The 27,889-nt window shown below is 43.0% G+C and overlaps 1 protein-coding gene across 7 annotated transcripts in view; it reads left to right on the top strand.

The window, feature by feature from the left end:
• LOC125466374 (supervillin-like) overlaps positions 1–25,512 on the top strand; it is a 137,050-nt gene extending 111,538 nt beyond the window's left edge. For 6 of the 7 annotated variants that reach the window (XM_048560794.2, XM_059638677.1, XM_048560796.2 and 3 more), the window contains 8 exons: positions 2,210–2,312; positions 3,734–3,944; positions 8,092–8,225; positions 8,778–8,933; positions 13,866–14,009; positions 14,119–14,231; positions 14,822–14,980; positions 22,274–25,512. In XM_048560794.2, coding sequence (XP_048416751.2) covers positions 2,210–2,312; positions 3,734–3,944; positions 8,092–8,225; positions 8,778–8,933; positions 13,866–14,009; positions 14,119–14,231; positions 14,822–14,980; positions 22,274–22,360 — 1,107 coding nt within the window. In that variant the 3' untranslated portion in view covers positions 22,361–25,512. The remainder of the gene's footprint in view (positions 1–2,209; positions 2,313–3,733; positions 3,945–8,091; positions 8,226–8,777; positions 8,934–13,865; positions 14,010–14,118; positions 14,232–14,821; positions 14,981–22,273) is intronic. The other variant, XM_048560793.2, reaches the window with a different exon arrangement.
• The last annotated feature ends 2,377 nt before the right edge of the window (positions 25,513–27,889 follow it).

Raw genomic sequence — 27,889 nt, 5'->3', positions numbered from 1 at the left:
ATAGAGGGCATTTTCAGGACAATAACCTGTAACTAGTGAAGAGTGAAAAAGGTCATCGCTGGATCCACAATTCCACATGATTCTTATTACATCTTACAAAGACTTGTTTTACAGTCTGTTCCATAATCTGAGAGAGATGTCAGTAAGGGCGTGACTGCTGGCTCAGTAGTTGTGGTCTTATCCGCTTATCAGAGTAGGTTCAGTTCCAACTATGAGGAATGGAGCACTTCATTTTAGCTGACAATGCAATGCAGTTCGAAGTAAATGCCAAAAACTGCAGTCAAAACAGCTACCTTTCAGGTTTGAAACGCTGGGCTGGAAGGTTCATTTTCAGTCGTTTCGTCACCATTCTAGGTAACATCCTCAGTGAGCCTCCGACGAAGCACTGGTGTTATGTCCTGCTTTCTATTTATCTGGTTAGGTTTCCTTGGGTTGGTGATGTCATTTCCTGCACTGGTGATGTCATTTCCAGTTCTTTTTCTCAGGGGATGGTAGATTGGCTCCAAATCAATGTGTTTGTTGATGGAGTTCCGGTTGGAATGCCATGCTTCTAGGAATTCTCGTGCGTGTCTCTGTTTGGCTTGTCCTAGGATAGATGTGTTGTCCCGATCAAAGTGGTGTCCTTCCTCATCTGTATGTAAGAACCTCAACCTGAGCTACAAATCTTCTCAAAACTCGCTTTCAGTTTTTAAATCAAGGCCTCAGTCCCATGGCACCAGTATGTCCATCTCTCAGTTAGCATTGCTTTAGAAACAGGTGGCTGATTTCTAGTGGGAAGTGTTTATCAGATTTTGCTGTGGATAAATTGGGTGCTGTATTTTCTACATTCGATAGCGACACACACCAGAAGTCTTCATCAGCTTCATGCACTTTGGTTTGCCTCTTGGGCTTGAAAGTGGCTATAAACTGTAAATAAAGATTCCAGAGAAGGGTCACAGGACCCGAAACGTTAACTCTGCTTTTTCTTACCAGATCTGGTGAGTTTTTTCCAGCAATTTCTGATTTTTGCTTCTGATTTCCAACAACTGCAGTTCTTTATCTGTAAATAAAGGTTTCTGTTTTTGAAGACTGGGGGAGGGGGGTCAAAGCTGTTCCTAGTTAGGAATAAAAGGTGTAAATGTTATCATTTTCAACCTACAGTATATTGGACTTTCTGACGTTTGAGGATTGGTTAATGACTGAGCAGAGCAAATGAGCGGAACTCAATCCGCACAACGAGCACTGCTGTAATCCCTCCACATGGTGAAGTCTATAAACTCATCTTCCTGCCCGTAACTCTTAATCCTCATTGATTTCCCAGAGCTTCTCCTAACTGCAGGCCAACACTGCATCAGATGCCATCTGCCCCAGTAATTAGCTCAGTGCAGGCACTAGAAAATTGTACGCTGTGAGAACCGAGACAAAGTGAGGAATTTCTATTTTAATATGGCCCCTGTTTTCTGGCTAATTACAAGTGGCTGATTGTCATGTTCACAATACTGTATTCATTTACAATGATCAGTGCAACGGGGTTTATTACTTCTTCAAAATATGACAATTTAACAGCCACAACTGAAAACAATAGACAATAGGTGCTGGAGTAGGCCATTCAGCCCTTCGAGCCAGCACCACCATTCACTATGATCATGGCTGATTATCCACAATCAGTATCCTGTTCCTGCCTTATCCCCATAACCCTTGATTCCACTACCTTTAAGAGCTCTATCTATCTCTTTCTTGAAAGTATCCAGAGACCTGGCCTCCACTGCCTTCTGGGACAGAGTATTTCGTATATCCACCACTCTCTGGGTGAAGAAGTTTTTCCGCAACTCTGTTCTAAATGGCCTACCCCTTATTTTTAAACTGTGCCCTCTGGTCCTGGACTCCCCCATCAGCGGAAACATGCTTCCTGCCTCCAGAGTGTCCAATCCCTTAATAAAGACTCCAGTGATGGAGAAGCACAATGGTAAGACTAAATACTGCTCAAAATTAGACCCTGCTAGACCTCGTCCTCTGTATTTGTGCTTTACGCAATGTACTGGATATGAAAACTATATTGTGCGACTTTGCATCAAGAACATTACGATAATAGAAAAGAAACGGTTATTTCCAGTTTCCTTGGGTGATTTTCTGTTGAATGAAATCTGTCTACTGAGCTTGGGTTTACCAAAGCGATTCTGCCGATTGTTGACCAAGACTTAAATGTGTTTGTGTGTGTGCTGTTCCCCAGGTGCTGGTGTCACAAGGAAAAGAGCCCCCTTGCTTTCTGCAGTTGTTCCAAGGAGGAATGATTATCCACAGCGGAAAGAGAGATAACATCAGAAATCAACAAGGTTTGGACTGTGAACTTTTTGTTTGAAGGAGTAATGAAGAAAAGAGTGATTGAGCCTATAGATAATGGGGAAATTGTGCAAATACTGTGAAGAATATTTCAGGGAGAAACTTCTACTCCCCCTAGATCTGCTGGTGCCTCCAGCCTGCTGTCAGTGAGCTGGAGTCTTGCTGACTGTGTGTAATCTCACAGTGGTTGATTCACTATGACTGTTGTTAAACTATTGTACAAAGCCAACCTTATCCAGTACTGACATTTTCTGGATGAGTCTTCTTAGAGTTTTTTTTAACAATTTAACAATTTCAAATATCCCTAATTTGCCTTCCAGATTTGTTTTTTTGATTCACTTTAACTTGTGTCATCTCAATTTTTGCCATCCAGTGACCCTTTCTAAAGAACCTGCCTAATGTAATTCCCATAAAACCACTAAAGCCTCCCTTAGGAGAAGGCACCCTGGGTGATTCTGACTTGAAGAGCTAATGCTGATGAAACTGGCTGGTTTCACGCTGAAAGATCAGTAACTTGGCTGAAGGGTTGACATCGCTGGTGTATATATGCCTTTCCTTTAGTGTGTGATATGTCATTTACCATGCTTTATTCAAAGAGAACATTAAATGAGGCTAAAATAACAAAGTGTGAAGCTGGATGAACACAGCAGGCCAAGCAGCATCTCAGGAGCACAAAAGCTAATGAGGCTGCCCATTTTGAATTGAAGCCATGGTCCATGCCTTCGGAGCATATTCCAGGCATATATCTTCATGTTGTATTCCAGTCAGTCTCCTTGCCCCGCTCTGTCCCCACAGTCCTGAAAGTTTATTTATCTCAAGTTCATATCCAATTTTCTTTTCAAATTGTTGATCATCCCATTTCCTCCACCCTCTTACATCGCAATTACCAGGTTTACCAATCGCTGAAAGGTTCTTCTCCACAATCCATCTGCATCCCTTGTCTAAAATCTCGAACCTGTGCCTCCACCTCCTTGTACCATTTACTGATGGGAACAACTTTTCTTGGTCTAAAACCTGTCATTGTCTTTTCCGCTTCGGTCAGATCTCTCCTCCTTGGAGCAAATGAGCTTGAAGAGAGTTTTATCCAACCTCATCCTTGGAACCATTCTGGTAAATCACTTCGTAATCTTTCAAAGACTCTGAAATTCTTCCCAAAATACTGCATGCAACACACTCGCTCTGGCCGAATCAGAGTTTTCCAGTGGTTAGTGTGCTCTGACACTCATTACCTCTAATGGGGAAGCCCAAGATTCCATAGACTGTCCCCTCATCCATACTGTCTCCTTCAAAGCTCTATCCGTGTGAATACCAGGTCCTTCTCTCATAGCCTGCTCTTTAATATTGTGACATGAAGCTTACATTGCCTTTCTCATCGGTCCTGCCAAAACTCAATGTTAGTCTTATCTATCTTCAGCAGGGCTTTGGCGATTGTTTATTGTGCAGGGAGAGGTCGCAGTGGAGGGAAGTCTCCTGGAGGTGGCGAGAGAGTGCAGCAGTCTGCGTTCAAGAGGCTCTTTAGTCCTGGTGAACACACAGCAAGCTCTCATCTATCTGTGGCATGGTTGTAAAGTTCAAGCCAGTGCAAAGGAGGTTGGCAGAACTGCAGCTAATCACATTAAAGAATGGTAAGGAAGGGACTGCATTCTGAAGGATGCCTGGTAAATTAACGTGATGGTTCTAGGGAAATGTTAAAACAAAATTATTTCACGAACCCCTTCCTCCTCTAAAGGTATCAAGTTGTAGCTCCAGTATCAAATTAGATGGGTTGTTATCTAATGTTTTTAAACCCATAATCTGCAAAAATGAATGACTGTCCAGTCATGGTCAGAAGTCACATGACACCAGGTTATAGTCTAACAGGCTTATTTGAAACTACAAGCTTTCAGAATGTTGCTCCTTTGTCAACTGACTTCACCTGATGAAGGAGCAGTGTTTTGAAAGCTTGTGATTTCAGATAAACCTGTTGGGGTATAACATGGTGTCATGTGACTTCTGACCTTGTCCACCCCAGTCCAACACTGACAACTCCACACCCATGTCCCGTCATGAGCAAGGATGCCAAGAACAATCAAGAGCTAATGCAGAGATGAGGAGTTTATCATTAAAACTTTCAATCCAGGTTGCATCTCTAAACAGGCCCAGTCTCAAAACTGAAGCAAGATGCTGCAGAAACTGGAAATCAGAAACAAAAGCAGAGGGCTAGAAACACCCAACAGGCCAGCCAGTTTCCGTGTGGAGAGATATAACATTAACATTTCAGATTGATTGATTACTTTTTCTCGGAACTGAAACAACCTAATTGGAATTTAATGCCCATCCCCACTGGAGCACAGATTTTAGAGGTGGAAGGGGCCAGGTGGGGTCCCCACCGCAATTCCGAGTTTTGCATTAATGTCCTTGCTGGGACATTGCTGTTCCTCTGATTCTTAAGAAGAATCACATTGGACATAAAATGTTCGCTTTGTTTCTCTCTCCAGGGATGCAGCCAGACCTGCTGAGTTTCACCAGTATTCTCTCTGTTTGTCTCAGATTTGCAGCATCTGCACTATTTTGTTTTTATTTAAGTAGCCATTGATCTTGTGTATGCGGTCAGAGAGCTCCAAGAACCATCGAGTACCAAGAACTGAACATGGAGCCTCTACCTCAGGTTTACTGACCCGGCCAATAGCTTTGAAAAAGTAAGCCGTGATTTGGAAGATAATGAAGAAATTCACCACAGCGGTTTGGTAGTTCCATGACACGGTGCTTGTCCATGTCCTGGATGATGATGGGTCTTCTGGCCCATTCCACAAAGTGCCAGATAGAATTAAACAGAGTTGAGTGCTGGGACTAACCCACATGCTTTGCTGTGCTGTGATCTCCAATGCCTTCCAACGTTGTCATTCAAGTATCAAAATTATTTGAACCAGAAGGTACTTAATCTGAAATGTCCCTAGGCAAACAAGGTCTCCAAGTATACATTACAATTTCCAGTTCGCAACTGACTGGTGTTGGAGAACAAGTCCATTCTAGAATACATATCAACCTGCAGGGCATGAGTTGTGGAGTTGTTATAAAGTCATAGAGCCATAGAGATATACAGCACGGAAATAGACCCGTCCATCCAACTCGTCCATGCTGACCCTGATATTCTAAATTAATCTAGCCCCATTTGCCAGCATTTAGCCCATATCTACCCAAACCCTTCCTATTAACGTAGAACATAGAACAATACAGCGCAGAACAGGCCCTTCGGCCCTCGATGTTGCGCCGACCTGTGAACCTAATCTAAGCCCCTCCCCCTACACTATCCCATCATCATCCATATGCTTATCCAAGGATTGTTTAAATGCCCCTAATGTGGCTGAGCTAACTACGTTGGCAGGCAAGGCATTCCATGCCTTTACCACTCTCTGAGTAAAGAACCTGCCTCTGAGACATCTGTCTTAAATCTATCACCCCTCAATTTGTGGCTATGCCCCCTTGTACCAGCTGAAGTCATCATCCTCGGAAAAAGACTCTCACTGTCCAAAATTCATGTAACCATCCATATGTCTTTTAAATACTGTAATTGTACCACCCGCCACCACTTCCTCTGGCAGCTCATTCCATATACACACCACCCTCTGCATGAAAAAGTTGCTCCTTAGGTCTCTTTTACATCTTTCCCCTCTCACCTTAAACCTACGTCCTCTAATTTTGGACTCTCCCGCGCTGGGGAAAAGACCTGAATATTTACCCAATTCATGCCTCTCATGATTTTATAAACCTCTATAAGGTCACTCCTCAGCCTCCAATGCTCCGGGGAAAATAGGCCCAGCCTATTCAGCCTTTCCCTATTGTTCAAACCCTCCAACCCTAGCAACATCCTTGTAAATCGTTTCTGAACTCTTTCAAGTTTCATAACAACCTGTCTATAGCAGGAAGAGCAGAATTGCACGCAGTATTCCAAAAGTGGCCTAACCAATGTCCTGTGTAGCTGCAACATGACCTCCCAACTCCGATACTCAATGCACTGACCAATGAAGATAAGCATACCAAATACCGCCTTCACTACCTGCAACTCCATTTTCAAGACCTTGTTGTTTGGCAACACTCCCCAGGTCGTTACCATTATGTGTATCAGTCCTGCCCTGATTTGCCTTTCCAAAATGCAGCATTTCACATTTATCTAAACTCCATCAGTCACCCCTTGGCCCATTGGCCCATCTGATCATTGATCCTGTTGTACGCTGAGGTAAACTTTTTCGCTGTCCAGTACACCTCCAATTTTCATGTCATCCGCAAACTTACGAACTATACCTCCTATATTCACATCCAAATCATTTATTCTCCAATACATGCAGTAACTTCTGCATTAAGAGCATCACAGTGCAAGGTGATGTCATTTACCAGTCTGCTCTGAGGAAAGGCCCATCTTGGGCCTGAGGTTTCAGGCCATGATCCAAACCTACTAGTTGTGAATATGTTCACTGACCTGAGCACCACCTTCTCATGGGCTGTCTGTATGGAAGTATCAATCTGTGACAATTGGAAATTCATTTCTCTCCATCACTGGGAGACTGCACAAGATACATACAGTTACCAAAGCAAGTTCAGCCTTCAAATCATTGAACAGCAGTCAAAGAATAAGTAAATCAGCCTACCAAGCTGAAAATTTATGAAGCATTAGTTCCATTGACTCTGCTGTATATATGTGAGGTTTGAATCGAATAGCATCACTCTAAGAAGCTCAGCCAATTTCACTTGAGCTGCCTTTGGAAAATTCTGAAGCTCAGGAGGCAGGACAAAGTGCCAGACACCTGAGATGTTTACTGAGCTGGTATGCCAAGCACTCGCACCAGACTGAGACAGACACAACAGCTTTCAGCTGGTTATGTTGCCAAAAATGCCTGACACCCACTGACCAAAGTATGTCTCAAGTGGAGAGCACATGCATGGGATGTGCACTGATGTGCAGCAAAGCACTGTCTGAAGGTTCACTTCAGAGTTCTTATCTCGACGTTGAATTCTGGAAGAATTTCTCCAGGATCACTGCATCTCATGCAATGAAATAAAACGAAGTGCAACCTCATTTGGAAGGGAGAGCACATCAGATGCAGAGGAGAACCATATGGAAAGGATTTTCTTCAACAACAGCTCCTCCACATTAACTGCCATATCGGTCCTGTACTCAGCAGACCCGTCTGGATTCAGATCAGCCTTAACAGTCACCTAAATAGCCACCAGATCCAAGTGAATACCAGATATTGAAAATTATTAAAAAGTAATTGCAAAAGAACAGACAGCAACATTTAAAAACATAGATTAGAAATTTAGGCCTAATGAGATTCTGTCCCTTGGACATTTGCGTTATGAAAAACAGCTTAAAATGACCTTCCCTCCATTCATAGGACACTCACCTCTGGGTCTGATTCAGATCTTAAACTCAGTCCAGCGTTAAATACGCAGTTGGAGTTCACATTTCAGTGCTGTATAGAGAGAGGGTCAGAGATGATATCCTCTGAAAATATGTTCTGCTTAGATCGCGGCTGACTGTTTTGGTGCTTCCAGTAGTTAATGAGAATCCCAGTGTACTAATCAAAAGAGCAGAGAGTTTTTCTTGTATCAGAGTTAATATTTATTCCTCAATTAGCACACTAATGTAATTTTGCCATTTGCTGGATCTTCTGAACATGGTTGGGTTTTCTTAGCAACCAATAGTACTTTAGCTTCAAAGTAACTAGTGGGCTTTTGGGACACCCTGAGAACTGTGATGGGTTCAGGATAAATACAAGGTCTTTATTTCCTTAGGCGTCCTCAGGAGCTGGGCCTATGGAGTAGCACGGATGTAACAGTGTGCGAGATAGAAGAAGGCTTAGAACCTCCAGAGTTCTGGCATGCACTAGGACAACAGGATCAAAAAGTGTATGACTGCATGTTACAAGGTAATGGAACTTGGACTCTGGGTTTGGAATGTGGTGGGCATGGAGTCTAGATTGAGGGGTGGTTAAGGAAGTGGGGATGGAGAGTGTTGGGTCTAAGACATCAGATGCTGCTTGTTCTTTGGCAATAGCGTCATCAGGGCTATTTAAAAATGCAAGCATCTCCCTCCGTCCCTCCTTTAGGACAACACAATGGCTCAGTGATTAATACTGCTGTACGGGACCAGGGACCTGGGTTAGATTCCACCCTGGGGTGATTGTGTGGAGTTTGCACATTCTCTCTGTGTCTGTACGGTTTCCTCTGGGCACTTTGGCTTCCTCCCACAGTCCAAAGATGTACAGGTTGGGTGGATTGGTCATGCGAAATTGCCCGTAGTGTCTCAGGATGTGCAGGCTAGGTGGATTTTCCATCAGAAATGCAGGGTTACAGGGTTGGGTCTGAGAGGGTTGCTCTTTAGTGAGTCGATGTGGACTCGATGGGCTGAGTGGCCTGCTTCCACACTGTAAGAATTCTATGAATCCGGAGCATTGATTGTTATCTTTTATGTCCCACAGATCCCGGGAAATGTAATTTCACGGTACGGCTCTTCAGATTGTCTGCTTCCTCAGGGGAGTTTACTGTAACAGAACAGTTCAGTCCAACACGTATCTCCAGTGGCGTCATGGCAATGCCCTTCCAACAGGAGGTTCTGTACTCCATACCTCAGCCAGGTGAGCACTCTTACCTGCATGCAGCACTGTCACTTATGGGGCAGTCACAAAACCCTGAGCACAAGCAAATCAAAGGGCTGAGGATGCATAATTCAGAGGGAATTCTGGGTTGCCTTTCTTACATTATGTCATTGCCAACTTGGCTACATTTGTCTTCCTTTCGTGCTGCATGTTTCCAGGTTAGAGCCCAACTCTGGAAATTGAACCCAACACCACATTGAAAGAATCTAAGTAGCACCTTTGTAACCTTAGGACATCCCAAAGGACTTTGAAAGTAAATGGGAATACACTTGAAGTTTAACCACTGTTCTAATGTAGGGAGTGGGTCAGCACGGGAAGACTTTGCAAAGAATTGAAGCCATCTTACAGTACTGAGGTAGTATTCCATCAGCGGAGGTCCACGTTTTTCCCTGGTGATCCCACTTGCTGCTTGGTGTCCCAACCAACAATTGGGATCCATTGCCATTTAGAAAATGGTACTCCTGACAGATAACTTGGCCTTATTGCTGTTTGAAGTACATAGAATAGCTACCTCATCAGAACAACTGGCAAAACAATACATCAGAAATTAACCATTTGATGCAGTGCTTTGAGACATTTCAAATGTGCGACAATGTAAAAATTTATAACGTAGATAAAAGATTGGAAGCAAAAGCAGAAATTGCATGAAAATCTGAGCAAGTGTGGCAGCATCTGCAGAAAAGAAGTCGGAGTTAACATTTCAGGTCCACTGATCCTTCCTCAGAACCGACAGTAGCTAGGGAAAATGTTGGCTTTTATGCAGAGATAGGGTGGGGGTAAGTAGGGAACAATAGGCGGTGGTAGACCTCAGAGAGAGAAAAACAGTTGAACAGACAAAGTAATGGATATTGGTCAGCATGGGAGAATGAATGGCTGTTAATGGGGACTGTTAGTGGCTTGCAATGAGTAGTGTGTAATAGCAAACCATTAGTAAGGCCTGGTGTGTTGGGGTTGGGGCAAGAACATGGAGAAGGTGCCTCAAGCCCTAAAATTGTTGAACTCAATATTGAGTCTGGAAGGCAGTAGCGTTCCCAAGTGGAAAATGAGGTGTTCTTCCAGCTTGCTCTAGCTTCACTGGAACAAGGAACACACCTGAGACAGAGTTGTTGTCCAGGGAGCAGTGTGGGGTATTAAAGTGACAGGCAATGGGAAACTAATGGTCTATTCTGCAGCCAGAACATAGGCGTTCTGCGAAGCAGTCACCCAGTCTACACTTTGTTTCCCTAAAGTAGAGGAGATCACATTGAGTAGTGAATATGGTAGACTAGATTATGGGAAGTGTAGGTAAAGTTCTGCTTCAACTGGAAGCTGTTGGGGGTGAAGGATGAGTGAACCAGGATATCCCAGAGGAAACGGTCCTTGCAGAAGGCTGGCAATGGAGGAGAGGGGAATGTGTGTCTGGTGGTGGCATCCTGCTGGAGGTGGCAGAAAAAGCAGCTAATTATCCTCTGGATGTGGATGCGAGTGGGATGGTAGGTAGGGACAAGGAGGACCCTATCGCTGTTGTAGGAGGGAAGAGAGGGAGTGAGGGTTGAAGTGCGGGAGATGGGTTGGACTTGGCTAAGGGCCGTATCAACTATGGTGTTGGGGAATCCTCAGTTCAGGAAGAAGGGAGATATTTCAGAGGCCCATTTGTCGAAGTTGTCATCATCAATATGGATGTGATAGAAATGAAGAAACTGGGGGGAGTGGAAAAGATCCTTTTGAGGAAGCAGAGTGTAAGGATGTGTGGTCAAAGTAACAGTGGGAATGAATAGGTTTAAGTGGATATTAGTGGCCAGGCTATCTCCAGAGATAGAAACAGATATCACGGAAGGGAAAGGATGAGTCAGAGATGGACCACGTGAAGGTGAAAGCAGGGTGGAAATAAGAAACAAATTAGATAATCTTTTCCAATTCCGGATGAGAGAGGGAAGCAGCACTTATCATTGATATACCAGAGAAAGAGTGTGTTGGGATCCAGAGAAGAACTAGAACAAGGAATGTTCCATGTACTCCACAAAGAGACAGGCTTAATGGGCCCATGCGGGTACCCATGGTCACCCCTTTCATCTGAAGAAAGGGTGAGGAATTAAAAGTGAAGTTGTTCAGAGTGAGGACAATTTCAGCAAGGACAATATGAGGGTGGTGGTGGATAGGGACGTTTCAGGCCTTTTACAAGGAAGAAGCAGGGAGCCCTGAGACCATCCTGATGGGAGGTAGACAAGTAAAGGGATTGCACAGCCATGGTAAAGAGGAGGCAACTGGAGCCCACAAACTGGATATTCTGCAGCTGATGCAGCTGATTAGCAGAGAGATCTCGGTGTCCATGTACACAGATCCTTGAAAGTTGCCACCCAGGTTGACAGGGCTGTTAAGAAGGCATACAGAGTTTTAGCTTTTATTAATAGAGGGATCGAGTTCCGGAACCAAGAGGTTATGCTGCAGCTGTACAAAAGTCTGGTGCGGCCGCACTTGGAGTACTGCGTACAGTTCTGGTCACCGCATTATAAGAAGGATGTGGAAGCTTTGGAAAGGGTGCAGAGGAGATTTACTAGGATGTTGCCTAGTATGGAGGGAAGGTCTTACGAGGAAAGGCTGAGGGACTTGAGGCTGTTTTCATTAGAGAGAAGAAGGTTGAGAGGTGACTTAATTGAGACATATAAAATAATCAGAGGGTTAGATAGGGTGGATAAGGAGAGCCTTTTTCCTAGGATGGTGATGGTGAGCACGAGGGGGCATAGCTTTAAATTGAGGGGTGAAAGATATCGGACAGATGTCAGAGGTAGTTTCTTTACTCAGAGTAGTAAGGGAATGGAACGCTTTGCCTGCAACGGTTGTAGCTTCGCCAACTTTAGGTACATATAAGTTGGACAAGCATATGGACGTACATGGAATAGTGTAGGTGAGATGGGCTTGAGATCGGCATGACAGGTCAGCACATCGATGGCCGAAGGGCCTGTACTGTGCTGTAATGTTCTATGTTCTATGATGTAAAGCATCAGAAGAATCATGGATGCAAAGGGGAAGAAGTAGGACAAGGCGAGTAGAAAACTGAGTTGAGGTAGGAAGAGATGGGTTTGGTGGGGTAGGAGCAAGCAGTCATAAGGGCCTGCCTTGTGCAGTCCTGTTTGTGGATTTTGGGAAGAAGGTAGAAGTGAGCTATGCAGGCTTGGGAGATTATCAGCTTGGGGAGGGGCGAGGGGTGAGGGAGATCACCAGATCAAATAAGAAGTTGGAACTTATTAAGCTGCCAAATTTGACCCAGCTGTATAGGAAACATGAAGAGCTTGGACCAGAATATTCAGACTTAATTCAGCTATTATTTTAAAGTCACATTTTAAATTTCCAATATAATTCTGCGTAAATTGCATATCTAATGGTGGTTTATCTGTCAGTCAAATACATCAACCAATTGGTAGACTAAGTACATAGCTGTTCCACCTTCTTCAATCTGCTTAATTTTAAAGTGTTCATTGACACAGCTATGCTTTGGAATTTTATTATGAATATTTGACTGTGCTCCGAACCCATTCACCAAATTAACTCTGTATGAGGAATGTACCCAGCTATGAAGGGTTCTCTTATCTTTGATTGATTATGAACTTGGAGAAACTATCTTTCTTTAATTTGGCTTTTCAATACCTATCCGTTTATTTGGATAAAATTTAGGAAGTTTTAGAGGATTAAGAAGATTCCTCAATATAAAAATACGTTTGATAATTTTATGAACATGGAATGGAGGGACAGTTTTTTCAAGGTTTATTTAATCCCTATTTTCCTATTTTGACAAGCACCATAGAGCATTTCAAAGATGTTTAAGTGTTGTTCTCAGGATCATTGGTTTTCTACCTGAGAAATCACTGCAGACGAGATATGGAGAATGAATGAGGTGTGATTTGAAGGGGTATTGGGCAGTATGGAGGAACATGGGATGTATGGAGCATGATTTGTGTGCATGGAAGGGTATTTGTGGTATGGAAGGAACATAAAATATGAGAGCTGAGGGGCCAGCGGCCATATTGAGAACTGAAATGACATCCTAGTGATTTGGCGATAGAACTTCTAATCCACTCATCCCAATATTTACCTACTTCTGTTGCCACTTTGGACCTACATACGGAGGCAGTGAGTCTATCTCCAGCCTGGGCCTGTCTCTCAAATTGAAAATACAATTGACAGAATACTTTCAGATTCCCTTTTTGAGGATGGCAATCCTGTCTGTTTTCCTAAGCTTATTCCTAGATAAAATGAAACCAAGCTTTTTGTAAGACCAAGAGGAAGCCCCAAACCTTCCTTTGCTATCCTTAAAATTATCTTCCAAAAGGATTCTCCGAAAATCCTTTCTATTTGTCAGTTTGCTGGATATGCTATAACCATTGTCCTTATCTGCCAACCAGTTGTCACTTTACAGCATTTCAGAGCTATATGGGGAGGAGATGTTGGCGTTTTCGCTGAGCTGGGAGGTTTGATAGCAGACGTTTCCTCCCCTTTCTAGGCGATATCCTCAATGCTGTGGAGCTTCCTGTGCAGCGCTGTTGTCCTGTGCTGGTTCGAGTTTATATGGTCCACTTTCTGCTTCTTCTGGAAGGCCGTGTGTCATTACGAAAACCAGACCATATAAATTTGAACCAGCACAGGACAACAGTGCTGCACAGGAGGTTCCACAGCACTGAGGATGTCGCCTAGAAAGGGGAGGAAATGTATGCTATCAAACCTCCCAGCTCGGCGAAAACACCAACATCTACAACCAGTGCCCGAGCTACAAATCTTCACTCAAACCCTGAACTGTACAGGAAGTGCTAATGTGGCCTGAGAGTTGTAGGCCTCAAGTTAGAACTCATGCCAAAGAAGTGGCAGAAGTTGATATTGATCCTGTTCTCTAAATTGTACTTGACTGACGGACCCAATTTACATTTGGGGTTTCTCCAGCTTTGTTCCTCGTGGATAACCATTTGGAGATTTACCTGTGGCAGGGCTGGTGGCCAGCAGACAGTGAAAGCACAGGTTCAGCAAAAATCCGATGGGATATGGAGCGGAAATGTGCCATGGAGACTGCGCTGCGGTACTGCACAGGTCAGTCTCAGAACGCAGTGTGGTGCGTCGATACTGAGAGTTAATGCAGTCATTCATTTGATATCAGTCTTGAGGCAGAAACTGGAATGTTTGTGTCTTGTCCAACCAGAAAAGAACCCAAGGCGACCTCCAAAAGCATACCTGGTGCACGCCGGTGTAGAGCCACTGACTTTCACAAATATCTTCCCGAGGTGGGAACACAACACAGAGAGTTTGCAGCAGGTACCATCACTTCTCAATCATGACACATTTTATAATGATGAGCTGGGTCGGATGATTATTGTTTCTGATTGAGACTAGTTTTAGTTCTGCCAGAGCCATTGATTGTTCTTAATGAATAAGCTCCCATCTTTAGAATTCCCTCTCTGAAACTCATGACCTCTCTCTCTTTCCTCATTTACAATGTTCCTTAAATTTTTTAACATATTTGTGGCACTAAATGAATGTGAACCAAGAAATCAATACCATTAATTATTCGCATCATGGACTGTTTGGTGTCTTTTTCTTTGTAGGTCTTTTCCAGGAATCTAAAGCCCTCACTTCTGCACCATCTTTCTAGCCACAATTCATTGATCTTATCTTACTATTTCTGTGTTCACTTGCACACAGTCCTGGTGGTAAATCAGGGGTTACTACTTCTGGGGGCTGGCTTGTCAATTTTCTACCTAGACACTAAATTTTAAATGCAGGAGCACATCCCTCTTCTATGCTTCGTCTAACTACCTGTCTATGTCTACATGGTTTGTACAATGTTTGGCATTCCTCATAGGAAGGGTACCTTTCTTCACGAGTATATTCTTTGTGTATTTCAGGGAAAGCGGGGTGTTACAAACAGAGTGCTCCTCGTTGAGGATGCCTTGTCAAGACTATGCAAGACACAGTACTCATTAGAAGAGATTATGTCCAGGCCCCTACCAGAGGGAATTGACCCACATAGACTGGAAACCTATCTGTCTGATGAAGATTTTAAGGTAACTTTTGTTGAATATATTGACATGCTCTTGTAACATAATTTGCAGGCTTTGGGGTTAATTGGGAAGAAAGTGGTTTTCAGAATAAAAACTGTATTTCACAGAACAATGTGAATTGTTTCTGCCCTACAAGCCAGCACTGACATGCTGCCTGTCACAAATAAAACCCCCTAACCTTCTAAACCCATCCCATTCATATATTTGTTAAGACACCCTTTAAAGTATCTGCTTCCCCAGCAATGAGTTCCAGGCACCCACCACGCTCTGTGTAAAACTCTTGCTTTGTACATCACCTTTAAACCTTGACCCTCACACCTTAAATCAATGGCCCGTGATAACTGACTCTTCCACCCTGGGAAAAAGCTTCTGACTGTCCGGCCTGTCCATGCCCTTCATAATCCTGTAGATCTCTATCAGCTCCCCCCACCTCAAACTCTGTTGTTCCGGTGGGAACAACCCAAGTTTCTCCAACATCTCCTCATAGCTAATGCCCTCCATACCATGCAACATCCTGGCAAATCTTTTCTGTACCTCTCCAAAACCACCACATCTTTTTCAAATTGTGGCAACCAGAATTGAACAAAATATTCCAATCTGGCCTAAGTAAAGTTCTATAAAGCTGCAACATTAGCTGCCAATTTTTAAACTCAGTTCCCCGGCCGATGAAAGCAAGAATGCCATAAACCTTGTTGACTACCTTTTCCATCCACGTCGCCACTTTCAGTGACCTGTGTACCTGTACACCTGGATCTCACTGCCTATCAGTACTCTTCAGGTTTCTGCCATTTACTATATATTTAGAACTCCGTGTGCTGTATGTATATAATGTTGTGACTCTGTCTGGTAGTTAGTCTACTGTGGGTTTGCAAACTTCACAAAAGAAATCATTTGGCTCACTGTAACGTCTGATTCATAACTTGTAGTAGGTTTTACTGTCATAAATAAACTAACCCATGGAGATAGTTAATCCCTGGAATAGTGAATTATTATTTGACTATCATTACTAGCATGACATCGTGAATAGTGGTGGGAAAATTCATGCTAATGAGGCATATCATGGTTCAGCATGGTTAAGTTACAGGTAAAATGCATGGCCAACAGTGTTAAACTGTGCTAAAGTGTATGAGACAATCCTCAAAGCTTTCGCTCATCACGTCAACATTAAAGTGTTGAGAGCTTGCTCGTAAGCAGACAAATCCCTCTTGAGAAGCCAGTTTGACCTTTGAGAAAATAACTTACTTGAGAAAGGCAAGTGATTGGGGCATATGGTGATTTGATTGCAAACAAGGGAAGATCAAATATCAGAATATCCAGAAAATTCCCTACTTTAAACTGGGACACAGCAGACCTCCCAACAGAATTCAAAATGTCTAAACAGTGTTCAGACCACAGTTTCTAGATTCATGTATATAACCCAATAGGATTTGTTAGGCAGCTGGGAATGAAGACTTAACATGTCAAGATTAACAGCTGGAGGAGTAAAACATTTGGCCACATTTGAATGCCAATTCAAGGGCAAGGGCAAGCTAATGGGGCTAAAGGTAGACAAGTCTCCTGGCCCTGATGAAATGCATCCCAGGGTACTAAAAGAGGTGATTGGGAAACAGCAAATGCACTAGTAATTATGTACCAAAATTCACTGGATTCTGGGGTGGTTCCCGAAGATTGGAAAACAGCTAATGTGACGCCACTGTTTAAAAAAGGAATTAGACAAAAAGCAGGTAACTATAGGCCAGTTAGCTTAACTTCAATACTGGGGAAAATGCTTGAATCTATCATTAAGGAAGAAATAGCAGGACATCTGGATACAAATTGTCCCATTGGGAACACCCAGCATGGGTTCATGAAGTGTAGGTCATGTTGTAACTTATTTGGTGGAATTCTTTGTGCACCATGCAAGTAATGTCCTCAATGGGGAACCTGTGGACGTGGTGTATCTGGATTTCCAGAATGTATTTGACAAGGTGCCACACCAAAGGCTGCCACATAAGATAAAGTTGCACTGTATTACAGGTAATGTATTGGCATGGATAGAGGATTTGTTGACCAGTAGAAAGCAAAGAATAGGGGGTAAATGGGTGTTTTTTTGGTTTGCTGTCAGTGGCTAGTGGTATGCCTCAGGGACCAGTGCTAGGATCGCAATTGTTTACAATTTACACAGATGATTTGGAGTTGGGGGCTAAATTTTGTGTGTCAAAATTTGCAGATGACACTAAGGTGAGCGTTGGAGCAAAGTGTGCAGAAGACTCTGAAAGTCTGCAGAGGGATATAGATAGTCTACGTGAGTAGGCAAAGATCTGGCAGATGGAGTACAATGTTGATAAGTGTGGGGCCATCCATTTTGGTAGGAATAACAGCAAAATGGACTATGTTTTAAATGGTAAAAGATTGCAGCATGCTGCTGTGCAGAGGGACTTGGGTGTCCTTGTGCATGAATTGCTAAAAGTAGGATTGCAGGTGCAGCAGGTAATTATAAAGGCAAATGGAATTTTGTCTGCCATTGCTAGGGGGATGGAGTTTAAAAACAGGGAGGCTATGCTGCAGCTGTATAGGGTCCTGGTGAGGCCACACCTGGAGTACTGTGTGCAGTTTTGGTCTCCTTACTCGAGAAGAGATATATTAGCATTGGAGAGGGTGCAGAGGAGATTCACTTGGTTGATTCCAGAGTTGAGAGGGTTGGATTATGAGGAGAGACTGAGTAGACTGGGATTATATTCATTGGAATTCAGAAGCATGAGGGGAGATCTTACAGAAACATATAAGAATATGAAGGGAATAGATAAGGTGGAGGCAGCGAGGTTGTTTCCGCCAGCAGGTGAAACTAAGACTAGAGGGCATCACCTCAAAATAAAGGGAAGCAGATGTAGGACTGAGGACAGGAGGAACTTCTTCACCCAAAGAGTTGTGAATCTGTGGAATTCCCTGCCCAGTGAAGCGGTTGAAGCTACCTCGCTGAATGTTTTTATGGAAATGCTAGATAAATGTTTGAACAGTAAAGGAATTAAGGGTTATAGTGAATGGGGAGGGGGGGGGCGGTAAGTGGAGCTGAGTCTCAAAAAGATCAGCCATGATCTTATTAAATGGCGGCGCAGGCTCGAAGGGCCGGATGGCCTACTCTTGCTCCTAGCTCTTATGTTCTTAATTCAGAACCAGATTAAATCCTTAATTCACTGACAAAGATTATGTTTTTTATAAGCCAGTCAGCCCATCACACTTGCTGTAGGATTTAATACAATCATGGCTCATCAAATACTTCAATGCTTTTTAGCTAAACTATCCCAATAACCCTTTATACTGTTGGTGATCAGAAATCTATCAATCTTTATTTCAAATATAGTCAAGGGCAGAGTTCCACAGCCCTTGCAGTAGAGAATTCCAGCGATTTGCAATTATTATGTCCAGAATAGTTTTTTTTTCCTCATCTCAGTCCTTAACAGCATCATTCCGATTTTTAAATTGAACCCCCCTGCTTCTAGACTCCCGGGAGGGGAAGAATCTTACCTATATCAACCCTATATGTCCTTTAAGTATTTTATAGGTTTCAATGAGATCAGGCCTCATTGTTTTAAACTGTAAAAGTACAGACCTGAGGTAACTAGACCATATCTGCGCACAATATTCTAAGTGCAATCTAACCAAGCTTCTATACGATCAAAGCAAGTGCTCAAATCCTCTTGCATTAAAGGCTAACATTCCATTGGCCTTCCTCATAGTTTGCTGCACCAGCATTTGGACAAAAAGCCTGGAGAAATTATAGAATACTTTGTGAGCAGATGCAGAGAAAATAGCTCATTATATGATGTTTCAGATGGGGAACTATCGAGCAGAATTGTTGACCTGGTGATTGTATCCATTCCCGTTGTAAACCTTCTAGAAGGATTTGCAAGTCAACCCCAAAACTTCCAGTGTTACTGAAGAATGGACATAAGTGCAAAGTAATCCTCACAGGTGGATAAATGTTAGAGGGCCTGTGTGTACGTTTGATGATCGGCATCATCACCAGACCATCTAAACATAGCAAGACACGACCTTCTGCACTTAACCAAAGAAATGCTCAGCTTTTAATCAATTTTGCAACGCATGCAACAGAAAAGGCCATTGACAGAGGAAGTGCAAAGACTGATTCACCAACAAAAGTTCACCAACCCAGCCAGACCATGCACAGAGGTACTTTCAAACAAACAATAATCATTCATAGAGTAGAATCCCTACAGTGCGGAAACGGGCCCTTTGGCCTAACAAGTCCACACTGATCCTCAGAGCACCCACCCAGGCCCATCCCCCTATAACCCACCTAGTTTAGGCATCCCTGAGCACTAGAGGCAATTTAGCATGCACATCCATCTAGCCTGCACATCTTTTGACTGTGGGAGGAAACCCACCCAGACGTGGGGAGGATGTGCAAACTCCACACAGACAGTCGCCTAAGGGTGAAATCGAACCCAGGTCCCTGGCACTGTGAGGCAGCAGTACTAACCCACTGGTGTAATGGCCATCTGCTATCTTGCGATTTGCATGAAGACACCAAGGAATACTATCCAGAAACTGACAATGTGTGAAACGCAATAGAGGAGTAAACACATTTACCACACTTTCAATCTTCTATAAAACATCTATGTTATTACACCATCTGAGGTGTTTATGAAAATTCAAAATACCTGCCCTACTCATGACTATTTAGTGATCATTTGAATCACAAAACAAGTGACTATTTGATTTTGGCTAAGATTGACAACATGAGCAAAGTGCCAATACACTATGCCTGCAAATTTTAAAAAGCACAGACTTGGTAAGCCATGACAAAACCTAGGAATGTAAAACTTTTGGCAGACAACAATTCATCAGTTCCACGTGCTGAGTCTGCCATGCTGAACTGCAATCTGCCTGTGTATCACAGATATTCTACATCGTAGACACTACTGGACCAGCAATCAATGGCACACCAGCATGCTGTGACCTTTCACTTGTCACAATCCATGTAATCAGTCAAACATCAGAGACACAACAGAAACTACAGCAAGAAACACTGGCAGAGCTGAATATGAAAGAAAAAAGTAACATTTCAGTCTCTTGTATTGATGGAGTTAAAACCTCAGCGCCCTGCCTGGAGAGAAAAATAAAACCTCAAGAGGAAAAGGCTGAGCCAGTAGTTCAGGAAAAAAATGTAAACTTGAGACTGCCATCTCTGACTTTAGCGAGTCTTTAGGGGATACTTCTGATTGGCTGACAAAGGTAAATAAAGTGCTAAAACAGCAAAAGCTAAGAAGCAATAAACTACAAGATTGGTATCATCAACAAGTGAAAAGACTGGTGGTTTACAGGAAGGACTGGGGCAGCTCCCACGTGAAACAGATCAGGGTGAGCAGAAATGTCAGATTGAATTCAAAGTTATACTGGAGAAAATGACAGACTTGCTAATGCAGAGGGAGATGTGCAGTGCTCACAGCAAGGAGGTATAAATTACTCACAAGGCAACCCTCTCTGAAAAACAAGTCAACAATGATGATAGAATGAAAGACTCAAGCAGGATACAGAGAACACCAAACAATCATGAAATCAGCATGTGGAAGAGATCAAAGCTTCAAAAAATACTAAAATGGAAAGAAAATATTGGAAAGGCTGAATTATTATGACAGCAAGTTATGAAGGAAAGAACACACTGGAAAAAACAGAAGGCTGAAGTTTTGCTAGAATCACAGCATGCTGGTGCACCTTTGATTGCTGGTCCAGTAGTGTCTACAATGTAGAATACCTGTGATACACAGGCAGATTGCAGCTTGCAAATGTACAGCACGCAAACTGTCGGGCAGAATAGCAACATTGTTCACACACAGCGCATAGAGTCTTTAAAGGTGAGTTATTTTACAGGCAAGATGCACATACAACAATCCCCTCCTTTCACAAAGGAAGGTGAACTATTTATATAACAAGTGAGCCCATGAGTCGCTGTAATGTAGAGTTGTACTCACGTGACATGGCAATGACATTTTCTTGAGGCATCTTTGACTGCTCACAGTCATCTGCAATGTTGTCTGAGTTGTCAAGTTTTGTTTTTCGCCAACTGCAGTTGCTATTCTAAGGTTTGCTTATCCTAAAGCACTCCAGCAAGATTTTGTTCTAGAATAGTTGCCAGTTAGATTCGCTCTACAAGCTATGGTAAAGTGGTTTAAATCTTATTTTCATGTTATACTCTTGCTCCTCAGGAACTTACAGCTACTTTTGAAATCTCTGAATTTACACACTAGATTCTTCTAATTCTATCAGGCAGATCACTATTTGAAAAAGAGCTAGAATGAGTTTTTAGAATCTTGACTAGTCTCCCTACCTCCCCACCTATACTCTACTCTCTATCTATCTTCTTTTCTCTCCATCTTCGGTGGGCCTCCCCCTCTCTCCCTATTTATTCCAGAACCCTCACCCTATCCCCCTCTCTGATGAAGGGTCTAGGCCCGAAACGTCAGCTTTTGTGCTCCTGAGATGCTGCTGGGCCTGCTGTGTTCATCCAGCCTCACATTTCATTATCTTAGTCTCAAAGAAGCCCAGAAACAGACTAACCAGTCATTAATCTCATTGCAATTTGTGCCACTGGGCTACGCATTTCAGAAGGGCATGTAAAGGTGCTATACTAATATATGATTTACTTCTGCTGAAATCTCTACTTTGTTCAGTGATGGCTCAGGCTTGAAGTTCTTCAATCAATCTATCCCACTTTAAGCATGAGGGGTCTGGTGGCTCAGTGGTTAACACTGCTGTCTTGTAGCACCAGGGGCACGGGTTTGGTTCCACACTTGGGTGATGTTGTGGAGTTTGCATGTTCTCCCTGTATCTGTGTGGGCTGCTTCTGGGTGCTCTGGTTTCCTCCTGCAGTCCACAGATGTGCAGGTTAGGTGGTTTGGCTATACGAAGTTGATCTGTAGTGTCCAGGGTTGGCTGTGGTGGATACAGGGATAAGGGGGATGGGTCCGGGTCTGTTGCCCTTCGGAAGGTCAGTGTGGACTCAATAGGCCGAATGGCCTGCTTCCACATTGTAGGTATTCCATATAATATGATAAAGGCAATTTCACGAGTGTGAAGCTCATTATCCTGGTGTGTAGGATCCTTCTGTTTACAAAATTTCCAAACCAGTTTCACGTTAACAGTTAGTGCCCTTAAATTAACTCATACATAAAGTATTTTGAGACACACCTTGAGAGATATAACATTTATGTGAGCCTCATTTTAAAAAAATGTTATCTCGCTTTGATAATGAATCTTTCGATCTGAAATCCTTTGTTGTCTTATTTTCCTTTGCAGAAAGCCGTGCAAATGTCAAGAGAGGAATTTAACCGACTTCCCAGCTGGAAGCAGGTGAATTGGAAGAAAGCGAGAGGCCTGTTCTGAGGAAACAGTAATATTTTCAGCCAAAACCTGCCCAGGAATGTTTACAATTCCAACACCCCAGCACACCACATTGTTTAGGTGGAGCTTGGAGACTGTGGTTCCTCAAGTAATTGTTTTGTCCGTGTAAATTAAAATGCCTTCCATTGTGTATAAGCTCGGTATGAATGCACGGAGTCGGAGTTGGTGGGGAGCTCTTTATGGGGTAGTAGTGACTGCGGGTTTTCTTGTGGGCCCCCATGACAGTTCCTGTCCCAGCTGATGCTAACTCCTATCTCTTGTTCTAGAGTAGGACTGGCCAATTCTCTAGGAATTAAATTTGAATCTTCAGATGCTCACTTGAGATCCAAGGTGAAGAATAATTGAGACTTTATAAACAACTATGTAGTTTTTATTTACCATTTGATTTGAACCCTTATTTGTTAAAAACATATTGGAGTTGGAGGACAGGCTCCCTGACTAGGAGAGGGGGAGTTGAATAAAGGAGCCTGAAAAATTGTCAAAATACAGTTGACAGCCTCAACAGGAGTCCTTGCACTGGTAATGTTTTGCAATTGTGTGCTTTTCCTCAGAGTTAACTCTTTCGCATTGCCTGATGCTTCCTGAGGCTCCTAGTTACTGCCTGGGTTTAGCACAGTTTCATTTGAAACTCATGAAGTCACAGGAGGTTGAGTTTAATCCTTTAGAAATGGCAACAGTAGCAAAATGGGCTTGAGGATATTTTTCAGTAGATCTTTTTGATTGGATGCTGGGATTCGGGAGGTAGGATTGAAACGGGTATGGGGTGACATCTGTAATTGAGTTGGCAGTGCATGCATTGTAGAACCATGAGCCTAAAGTCCTTCTCTCAATTTCTTGTGTTCTTTGTACTATGCCTGGCCCCACTGCATCAGCATCCCACACTGCCCTGACCTTACTGAATCTCACCTGCTCATGATACATTTGTACAGAGGTTACTTGTGGAATGTAAGGCTATGTGCCTCATATTGTGTTGTAAAGGTTTTGTCAGTGTTTTAAGTTTCTTTTATTCTGTGTTTTAAATGCGGGGAGTTTGTACTGTTGCATTAACGAGGAATCTGTCCAGCCTTAAATTGCCTTTTGAATTGTTGACCGATCCCAGTTATGACCCATAGACTGAGGATGGACTGATATTGGCAGGGCTACCACCACTGGAACAGCCACGATACTCCGTGATATTCAACAGTGTTAAGAAAACCAACAAACAGGGCTGGTGACCACTGACAGTGGTGTTACCGCGTGCATGTTGAACATAGCTGTTAATACCCCTCTCTTATTTTGAACAGAGGTGCTGACTGAGCTTGAATCACCAAATTAACATCTTCACTAAATATCCCGGAGAAAGCTAATTGCTAAGAGTGGTGTTAAAGGTTCAAATGCACACGGTAGCTTATTTTGTTTGATAATGTACACTGCTTGAATGAGAACAGATAGTCAAACCTTGTTGAACATGTTAGTAATCTGCTCATTGAAGGGTTTCACACCACTCACCAAGAAGAGAAAATATTTGATAAAAGTGGATCTCCTGCAAATCTTGAAACTTCCCACATACATTAAAGTAATGGCTCTATTGTTCTGCCTTAGCAGTATTAAAAAACAGCTTCTAAAGTCTCACTCTGAGAGCAGAATTTAATCTTAGCTACATGGAGTTTCTCAACCAGTAGAGATCTGACTTTGCTTCTGCTGGGGAAGGTTAGCAGAAATAAACTGCCCTCAGGTAGCCAGTGTGGGAGCCTTTGTAGGGATTTGGACCCAGTGACAGAAATCCTACCGGCTGAGGGCTCACCACTGCCGGCAGCGCTACCAAGCCTGATGGCCACTGCAGGTAATGCAGGCAGGTAGAATTCTGGAATCATGAAGGAATTCAGGCCACAGATGATTGATAGCAGGCTGGGAGACGCACAGTCGGGGCTCTTTATTGGAAAGAAAGGGCAGGGTGTTGGCTTTCAGCAGGTCACTTCCCTCCCACCCTCAGCCCTCTTTCGTCTCTCAGTTCACTCCCACCCCTCAGTCTCCCTACCACGTCCCTTGATCAGGCTTTCAAATGAGGAAACTCCAACCCAGATGTATTGTAAGTTAGAGATAATGGGAACTGCAGATGCTGGAGAATCCGAGATAACAAAGTGTAGAGCTGGTTGAACACTGCAGGCCAAGCAGCAACCTGTGCACTTGGTGACTCCCTGCCTGATGGTTGCTTATCAGCAGCTGTGAGGTGAGACCATGAGGTTGCCATGAATTGTCCACTTAAAGGCACCCACCACCTTGCACCCGCCCCACCCATCACATGCTTCCCCCACCTTTAATTTTGCTCCCAGCGAGGGTGGCATTAAATCCTGCCCCCTCTTTTGTCTGCAGTGTTTCCAAAGGACTGTGCCACTGAACTTCAAGCCGATTTTTGCAGGAAGTTGCAACTTTATGTATCTTTTTTTTCTTTTCGTTACTGTTTTCTCTACTGTTCATCCTCTGTCCTCTGCCAGCACTGAGTCTTGCTGGAGTCAGTAACTGCCCCTATGCTACCTCCGTCCCAGGGCTTACTCTTCTTCATGCAGGTGCCTCAATTGTAACGGTTGACAAAATCGACAAGTTTAAAGGGTTCCACTTTGCTGATATATGACACATCTGTCAGTACTGTCAACCCAACTGCCTTAGGAATGTGGTGAAGATTAAGGAGCAAGCTTGAGCTCTGTGCTGATCACGAATATTGTGTGTAGTCTCACAATAATAATAATATGTCCAGGCATGCAACTCGGGGTGGGGGGTGGGGGAGCACCATTCATTGTCTTACTCCTGTGCATCATACGTAGCAGCTTTTAAAGTTTATATGTTTTTATAAAATTGACATTATTCCAGCGGGCTCTGAAGGAATTGTAATTTCTCTGTAAATCCGCATGGAATTCATTGTTTTTGCTTGTAATCCGAATGTGCTTGTTGCATGGATGAAAGCCAACAGCAGGTCTAAAGAAAGAAAAGCAACATTATTAACACAAAGAAATAATTTGCGGTAGTGTTCGGATCCTGAAATTATATTTTTTATGTATGGCTTTTAAGGCTGCTTTTCAGGATTGCTGGGAAGTTTTGCTGTTGATGCTGTATTAGACAACAGTGCAATTCATAAAATGCAGTTGTATTAAAAATGAACAGAGATATTTTGTGAAGATGGTGAGTGAATCAATCTGCCTTTTTGCTGTGTCTTTTTCACTGTTTCTCTCGGGCTGGTTCAAGCTTCAGATAACGGTTCAGATTTGGTAGACATTGCTGGGGCATGTGTGAGACTTAGATCAAAGCCTAGCAGGGGTAAAAAAAAACTGCTGATAAACCCCAGCCAGCATTCCCTGGTCAGAGGACCATGGGCTCATTTCCCAAGCATAAAGCCGAGGTAATGGTCTGAGGATTTGATAGTGCAGTGCTTCCGCTCTGAGAATACTGCTGTTACAGGTTCCTCTGTTACCGATCAAAAGAGAACAAGTCATTTCAGCCAGTATCCTGGAAAATACTTGTTCTTCAGCCAACTTCCCTAGTGCAATTTATTGTACAGTTTGTAGGATCTTCACCATGTGTCTCTAATGTCCACCTAGTAAGCAACATACCAAAAAGTATTCACTCCCCACAAACACCCTGAATCCACACCCAGATCAGTAAAGAATACAGGAAGCCATGCCAGAAGCAGCATCAGGCAAAATCGAAGGAGTTGACCTGGTGATGTCACAGCACAGATTACAATGTTTGATAAACAGTGGGGGAAAAAGAGCATCCAATAGACAGAGCTGAGCAATTACAAACAAATGGGTTACATCAAAGCTCTGCAGTCCTGCCATTTCTAGTCATGAATGGTGATGGACAATTACAAACCTAACTCCACAAACCTCTAACCTTCAGTGATGGTGGAGCCCAGCCCATCGTTATGAATGACCTAAGTCTATTCAGATCTTCAGTCAGGAGGGAGTGAAAAGTGGATGATCCATCTTGGCTTTCTCCTGAGGTTCTCACCATCATAGCTGTTAATCTTTAGCCAATTTGATTTGTTCAGATGATATTAATAAAAAGGCTGAAGGCAGTAGGCACTCTAGACTATGGGTCCTGACAACATTTCAATTAAAAACTTGTGCTTCAGGATTAGTGATGCTCCTAGCTTGGCTGTTCCAATATAGCTCCAGCACCAGCATCTATCCAGCAATGTGGTACATTGCTCATGTATGTTTTATCCACAGAAAACAGGACAATTTCAATTGATTGATTACTTTCCCATCAGCCCTCCCTGTGTCACAGTCTGTCAATCATCTCAGACAAGGATTGTTGACAATTTTACTAAGTGACATATACACATCCCATAGCCTCTACAGACAATATTTGGGTTTCCTCACAACATTTAAGATGCATTTAGGTGAATACGTAAAATACGACAGCACACAATGTCATGCTAAAAAAAAGCAACGAGTAGGTACATGTTTGATGACTGGCACAGTCAGTGGGAATTGGGGCAAAACTTGCAGTTGGCTCAAGTTGCAAAGGAATATGACTGTAGTTGTTGAAGGCCAACTATTAAGTGATACCTTTGTCTCTGCCGTCATCAGCATCTTCATCAATGACCTTCCCTCCATCATAAAGCCAGTTGTAATGTTTGCTGATGATTGCACAATGTTCAGTAGCAATCACAACTCATTAGATAGTGATGTAGTCCTTTTATAAATGCAGCATGACCTGGACAATATTCAAGCTTTGACTGATAACCAGCAAGTAACACCAAAGCAAGGCAACGACCATTTCTAAGCAGAGAGAATCTAACCAGCTCCTCATGTAATTTCATGGTACTACTATTGCTGAATCTCTCACTGTCAACATCCTGAGGGTTTACTAATGATGAGATGTTAAACTGGAGAAGCAATAAGGCCAAGAATTCTCAGCAAATAAATGATTTTCTGTTTCACCAGTGACTTCCCACCATCTACAAGGCACAAGTCAGGAAAATGATAGGAAACTGTCTACTTGCATGTATAAGTGCAGATCCAACAGCATTCAAGAAACTTGACACCATCCAGGGCAAAGCAGCCCGTTTGATCAATGCTTCCACCAGCACACTGGCAGTAGTGTGTACTGTGCACAGAAAGCATTACAGCAACTCACCAAGTCTCCTTCAACAGTAAACTTGAGACCTTGATCACCTAGAAAGAGAAAGGCAGCAGACAATCCCAAGCTAGTGTTCCCTTGCTGGAAAGATCCCGTTTCATGTGCAAGGCCCTCTACAACCTAGATTCATGAATAAACTACATATATTAACACTCAAGATTCTTTCTTTGCAAACAGAGAATGCATATGCACAGACTACACTTGCTTCAACTCAAAATAGGTGGCAGCCATTCTCTGGTTCAACACTCCAGACATTGCCTTGATCAAAGTCAACTTGCCTGGTTTAATATGTAATCAAATATTGGCAGTTAACTATCAGTTATCATTAATTGCACGGCAACATCTCTTGCATCACAGTCCACTTACCAACCAATCAGAAATCTCCTTTCA

The sequence above is a fragment of the Stegostoma tigrinum genome, chromosome 31, assembly GCF_030684315.1.
Source record: "Stegostoma tigrinum isolate sSteTig4 chromosome 31, sSteTig4.hap1, whole genome shotgun sequence".
NCBI lineage: Eukaryota > Metazoa > Chordata > Chondrichthyes > Orectolobiformes > Stegostomatidae > Stegostoma > Stegostoma tigrinum.
The sequence above is the reverse complement of the archived record's forward strand: the minus strand, read 5'-3'. Positions and strand labels throughout refer to the sequence as shown.